Source organism: Necator americanus, chromosome X (genome assembly GCF_031761385.1).
Source record: "Necator americanus strain Aroian chromosome X, whole genome shotgun sequence".
Classification (NCBI taxonomy): Eukaryota; Metazoa; Nematoda; class Chromadorea; order Rhabditida; family Ancylostomatidae; genus Necator; species Necator americanus.
The window spans coordinates 120679-127759 of NC_087376.1; the positions used below are offsets into that span (position 1 = coordinate 120679).

General features: G+C 44.1%; 1 protein-coding gene across 1 annotated transcript; it reads right to left on the reverse strand.

Annotated features, from left to right (window-relative positions):
- Positions 1-1031: 1031 nt before the first annotated feature.
- RB195_021056 (uncharacterized protein) lies at positions 1032-2378 on the reverse strand (the record flags this gene model as incomplete). Its single annotated transcript, XM_064207584.1, has 3 exons — positions 1032-1322; positions 1678-1780; positions 2239-2378. 3 exons carry the CDS (start codon positions 2376-2378, stop codon positions 1032-1034), a joined length of 534 nt encoding a protein of 177 aa, XP_064063465.1.
- Between the last annotated feature and the right edge of the window lie 4703 nt (positions 2379-7081).

Below are 7081 nucleotides of genomic sequence, written 5' to 3' on the forward strand. Positions count from 1 at the left end.
AATGATGTGTTGAACGTCGAAAACTAGTTAGCTCCACTTCTTTCAGCTTGGGAATGGCCTTAATGTTAGTTCCATTAGTCGTTGTACGCAGTGGTTTACAGCTGTCCTCTACACTTGCATTGCGATTACCCGCATCTTTGCTGAGGAATGCCGTCCTTAAACATAGCTCTGCTCAACCATCTCGATCTTCTGCGAGAGCTTGCACAGTATCAATAAATTCGTCACTATTTCAGTTTCTACGAAATTACGTCTCGCTTGAACAGCCTATCCATGCCTAGTGTCCTCAGCTCCTCTTTCACCGCCTCAGTCAGGAACTTCCGTTTTTAGCCATGTGGCCTCTTTGAGATTGAACACAACAAACTCCTCGCAGAAATCGTTGAAAAGGCGATCTGTTGGTCCCCTTAATATATGACCAAAAAAGTGAAGACGATTTTCTACAGTCACTTTCGATGGCGGTACAGGATGTTAATATCTTCCACATATCATCCGCCGGTATACAACATCAATTTCCGCGCAAGGTTCTTGATTGTGGTATACCTTGAGCCAAAAGTGGCCACACAGTCGTCTAAACAGCTTTCTCTCCATGCAGTAAAGCTTTCGCATCACCGTTGACGGCGCTGTCCAATTCTCCGACACGTACACATAATGATGGGGCGAACTGCAGATAGATAGAGTTGCAGTTTCATTTCGTTAATGATGGGGGTCGACCACAGGTATTTCGTTAAGGAGTCAGATGCAGAAATGGCATTAGCGCCTTTTTGCTGGTGCCTTCCTTGTAGTTCCCGTTGTTCTTCAGTATACAGCTGAAGCCCAGATAACGGAACTCATGGACGTGTTCGGTCGGGACTCCGTCCACCCTGGTTCCCGTTCGAGGTCTCGAAGAGACCCACATCCGTTTGCATTTATCAGAGCGTAGAGGTGGTCCATACGCTGCAGCCAGCTTCGATACAAGGTTGACAACATGTTGAAGTTTCGTACTGCTTTCCGCAACATCGCGTACTCGAGATCGCTCAAGGGGCGTCCTGATGGTGCTAGAATGATGCAGGACACTGATCTGCTGTTCTTCGCATAATGTTGTCGATGGCGAAATTGGACAGGAAGGGTCCTGCCACTGCCCCTTGTTTTACTCCAGTTATCACCTCAAACGGTGTTGTATATCCGGCTGCTGTTCGAACTGCTGCTGTTGTTCGTTGATTCATATCATCATGCGAGCGAACGAACTTTACTGGTGCTCCATCGGCGCGGAACGCGTTTAGAAGACGGCCTCGATGAGGAGAGTGGAAAGTGGCTTCGTATACCGCTGCCAGATTTCGATCACTCTCCTAACGATGAACAATTGGTCAATTGTAAATCGGCCAAGACGAAAGCCAATTTGCTCGTCGCGCTTTGTTTCTTCGCGATGCTTAATAAGTCGGTCCAGAATAATCCGCTCCAAAAACTCTGTACATTACACGCAACAAAGAGATTCCTCGATAGTTTCTGAGGCCCGCGACGTGGACTTCTCGTGGAGGGGAATTATGACAGAGTGGCTCCACGAATCTTTTCCTTAATCCATATTGAAACGATGATGGTAGTCATCTCAGGGATACCAAAGAGAGGAAGAGATTTCAGGATTTCTGTGCTAATTCCATCGTCTCCAGATTTTCAATTCTTCATTTTTTGGATACAGACCAGAACCTCGGTCGGTGGTTGCTCGTTAACCGCATATTTCGATCTATGAACGTTGTCGAGTTCAGGAGCTGACGGCACTTGCCGGTTCAGCAAGGTCTTGAAGTGATCCCTTCAAATTGGTGGGGTTGCTTCACCGACAGCCATTCCGCTGGCAGTTTTGAGGACTGGTGAACTTCTTTTCATTTTCCCACTACACTGTTTTAGTAAAACATAGGCTTTTCGCGGGTTCTTGTCCTCCTACGCCTTTTCAAACGCATTCGCTTTTGATGTCTACTCGTTATCGCGGTTTTGTTGCATCTGACGACGCAACTTCTTTCTAGGACGCTTTTGCTGGTTGAAATCACTAGTGCTACGGGCGACAGATAGAGAATTGTACGTGGATCTTGTCTCCGTAGATGCAGAACTAAAACCTATTCCATGATATTTGAACCGGAAATGTTTCCCTTGCAGCGTCCTGGATGCACTTTGTGAAAGAATCTGCATCGTGGAGCTTCTTCCTGGTCCGTACTCCAACATGAACAGACACACGTTGGCGAAATTTCGTTCTGCATCCTATATCTTTCAGACCTGCCATGTCGGTTTTCGGTTGAAATGGGACTCGACGGTTTTTCTCGTGGTATTTTAGACATCGATGCATTGAGTTCATCATAGAAAGCATCCTTACTGTTGTTATCAGCGGTTTCCGTTTGTGCGTGGACACCTACCATCTAAAGTTTACGCCATCTGCGATCCCGCAATCGTACAAAGGCGCATCTAGACTATGTTGAGCCAAGTTCTTGCACCAGGTTGTTATAATGGTTTTTAACAGCTATTGCGCATCCTCCTTCTTTCCTTTCATCAACATCGCCGCAGTAGATGGTGTAATTGTCGATACCGATGAGAGGGCGATCCCTGATGCGCGTATCCTGCAGAGCAGTAAAAGGGACGCAGAGATGTCGCAGGAGCATAGACAGGGCGGTTTGTTGTAGTTCACTCGACAGTATTCGGCACAGTTCAGCGCGACAAAACGAATGGTTATTGACAAAGATTCCATTCTTCCTTCATGCAGTTGACCTTTCAGGTTTTGGGCGTTGGCCATGTGCTGGACGACAGCACTTTTTTGCAATGTATGGGAATATTTCACCATATAATAGTGCAGGTTATATAGCTCGTACGTTCCTAACGCGTACACTCGAACGCCTGATCGCGTTTATTTGAGCAGGGCCACCACGAGCAAGTAGCAATCAGATTTGTATACGCGGCCCCGAAAAATAGGTACAAGAGATCATTACAGTACAGTTGTAACGGCTTGTTCAACACTATCCTTCTGCTCTACAATCGATTGCACCTTGTGCGCAGCCAATATTTTTAATCCTTTTGAATTTTGACTCCTCGAAGCAATACCAGGATTAAGTATACTATTATACTTTTCCATGAACAGAAAAGAATTCCACCAAGAATAGCAGGTCACAAACGTGACCACAGAGCATCAAAATAAAATAACAAAATCTAGGGATCGGCTGCCTGAGAATGCTTAGACTAGACAAAGAGCATTCGAGTAACAAACAATCTGTGACGGTTGCACCCTCTTGCTTCTGACACATCTGCTGGGCAAACAATATTCGAGCACAATTAGATTGGGGGAGTAACGTTGTGCCGAGTTCAGACAAAGAAGTTTGGACGGTATTTAAGCAGCTCAACAGTTATTCCTCATTCAGAGCATTATTGTACATCGAGTCTCCCAGCATTCTATTAGCCCACTTCTCAACTTTCATGTGTGGTCTTATCTTTATTGCTACTCTTTATTTACTTACGTATATTTACTTATGTGGGGTGGGTGTGGTGTAGCGGTTAGAGGTTGCGCTTCCTGCACGATCGATTGGAGGTTCGAATCCGCAGTAGTGCTCACCAAGCCTTTCATCCCTCCAGGGTCGATAAATTGGTACCAGACTTGTCTGGGAGGATAAAAGCACTGACTTGACACATCGGCGAGCCACTGCAAGTCATTGTATAGGCCAGATACGCGTTCGTAAACCTCAAACGATTCTGAATTGAAGTGAACGTGGGGACGCATCCCAAGCGGATTGATTAACGCCAGAAACTTTATCCTTTTATTTATTATTATTTTTATTATGTGTTATTTTTATTATTATTTTTTATTATGTGTTTATGTTCGTTTGTAATGTATCTGTTCGGTTTCAATAGTTTAAGTTTCAGATATACTCCGTGGCTGGAAAATCCACTGAACTACTGTTGAAACAATTCGTCTGGGGAATACTTGGGAGTATACGATCTCATCACTGCTAGAATGTTCAAGAGACCTCATCATTTTACGTAGCAAGACTCAACAGTTTTAACGCCTAAAGGCCAGTGCAAGCGGAAAATGACAACTCCTAAACCTCAGCTTGAATGCGTTCCAAGGAAGTTTTCGTTACAAGGGACATTTTCCTATCGGAAATCCGAAACTCTGAAGCTCTCTGGGATATCGCGACTCCAACTATCGCCAAGTTCTTCTCAGTTTAACGGTGTGGTATCAGAAAAGAAGTCAAGAATTTACATATCAACCGAAGCTCAACGTCGCAGATCTGAAAGATAAGGAATAAGGAAAAACTCGTGCTAATAGATACCAATTAAAATTGGTGTACAGTTCGAAAAAATGCTCGATGACTTTTCATGAGGTATATGCAAGACACCGCAAGGAAAACACTCCTGGTTTTCACACCAAGGAAGAAGTTGTGTATCTGTGGAGACAATTTCCTCCCAAAGTCCATGTGTTACAAGCACCCCTAATGATTTCAACCAAGACGGAAGTTGCATAGCCAACAGAAGCGTGAGAACGAATGAAGATAGGAGCGGAGTTTGAAAATACATGGGAAGATAAGAATCTTAGGAAAGCTCACCTGTTCTCAACGTTGCCAATGGAGTCGCTACAACCCTGCAAATCTGGATATAACATTTCTAGGCCTGAACTCGACCAGATCCAATAACCAACATACACCTCAGTCTGTGAGATGAAATGAGGCGGAGACGATGGAATCAGCGGAAAATGCTAAGACCTCCTCACGAAGTCTCTGGGATATATCTGAAGAGTATTCGTGGCCACATCTTATAAGCAGCTCAAGTACTGAGTTAGAGAATTTTAATTCATGTGATGTGGGTAGTCAAGTTCATTTACATACTCTAAGTGTCCAAGAAGTGTGACCGCAAGCCGTCCTTGGGAAATCGATAATCGAAGGGCCCACACTGTCCTAGTCTCGGTATCTGCCTTTCCCGAAATAACACGCTATTACTGTCGAGTATCGATTCGTTGGGACGAGACATTATGGGACGGCGGGAACTAGTGTCATTTGCACTGGAAGGATCGCGGGGACCGGCTGGGGACATGTGAGTGGGGGAGGGGTAACGATACTTGCGTAGGTTAGATTTATTTTGTGTAAGGTGTTTAGATTTGAGGAGTGAATCTTTATGTACTAAGAAAGTTCTATAAGTGTAATTCTAGTTGTTGTTAGTACAGCAATTTAATACGTATGTTATGGATGATGATAAGTATGGAGATGTTATGAATGTTATGGTGTTTCGTTTTTCATGATTCCGTCGTTGTGAGGTTTGTTATCGTTTATGTTTATTTCGTGTTGTTATTAAAGATAAAAGGTTTAATTACTCAAATTTGAGGTCTCCTATGGAGCGTCGGTTTAGAACGAATATACCGCGTGGCAACGATTCAAGGCGAGCAGAATTTTAGCGTATCCACAAGGTGGATTCTCGATGCCTTTTCGAACATGTGATAAAAAAAGGTGAAGAATAAAGTGATGACTGACCATCGACTGCGCAAAACCAGCAGAACGTTTCACCTTTTTTCAAAATACACACTACGCAAATGATTCATGATGATATGATTTCGTTGTTCTGTACCCCAAATCTTACTATCCAGAAGCATTGCTGCAGTGTGTATGTCACAAACACATTCAAAAATCGAACGCCAACAGCTACACGCGGTTTAAAGCCAGAACTATTGTAGTAGAGACAGCTATTTCGGCTTTATCGTCAAGGCGTGCGTGTAAAGAGGGTCGTGGAAGATTTTCAAGTATGCCCCTTTCATGCCTCAGCAGAGCAATTAGAGATGCTGCGAGAAAGAGATTTACCTTCGTTGCTACCTGAATAGCTGACTCAGCTCAGCTATCGGTATCCATACGCTGGATCACCGGCTAGGATATGATTCACGAGCTACCAAATAGTTTTGGAGGATCACAAACATCCTAGAAATTTGTGGTGTGAGGTGATCTCAAATTTGTAATCGCAACAGAAGCAAGAGAAATAATCACGTGAATTATGAGAGAAAGATGCATCTCATAGCTTCAAATATGAAAAGTTCCGTTAAAAACGAAACAGCCAGCTTTCAAAAGTAACGGAAATGGGGATTTTTGTTATCCCGCAACTCTCAAGCTTTTTTTGTAGCCCAATTTGTTTTCGGACCGAGGGAGCTTCTGTATCTCTGAACTTTTGGAAGAAAAAGAGTTCACTTGATAACATTTCTGGACTTCCTGAAGGTGAGATCTGGACAAAACTCGGTCCCGTTCTCTTACTTTTTTTACATATTTCTTATAACTGTGTAGTTCTTTGCGTATCTTTGGTTAGAAGAGCATCTAAGATCGTTGATTGTTTCTCCATGAACGACTGGAGCGTGACCTCGTCAGGATATGTTCGTGTATCCCCCCGGGCACATCCTTTGAACACGTAATATCTCGGAGGCATTCGCAGAGAATCCGCTGAGACCATCTTTACCGTTCCCCACCGTCCAGTATACGTGCTAGGATAGGATGGTAGAAAGGAGCCGGACCCTCCTCAGGTGAAGAGAGTCTAGCTCATGAGGTGCAGTGCAAGTGATGAGGATCCCTTCATCAACCGTCCGAAAGGGAAGGAGTCCCTTTGTTAACCGTCCAAAAGCGAAAGGGGTCCTGTCGCCAACAGCCCAAAAGTGAAGGGGTTGCGTTGTTAACCGTCCAAAAGTTAGGAGGGTCGGAGCATTCCAACTATCGCATCCATTCCGTCCAATGCGCATTTTAGACTAAGAACAAGAGACAAAGACCTCTTGGTTGTAAAATAGAAAAGAAGTTCTTTCCATAAACGAACTTTGGTCGAGCGAATCCTGTAGTTCCTTTTGATTGAAGATGTGCGATCAGTGCTGTGTGCATTCATAATGGTTTTTTCAACGTATTGCTGTCCAAGTCGACTAGCTAAGGCGCTGAGAACGGCTTCTTGTCAAAATCATACAGTTAGAAACTTCTCCTTCACAAGATTTGAGCAGATATGTGTCGGATCAGTGATCTCACCGCGGGAAATAAAACTGCTCAACTCAGCCTTGAGTTCACTCGTAATCTCAACGTTGCGAAATTTGTTGAGATATGTAGCTCCCAAGCACAGCATTAATTCG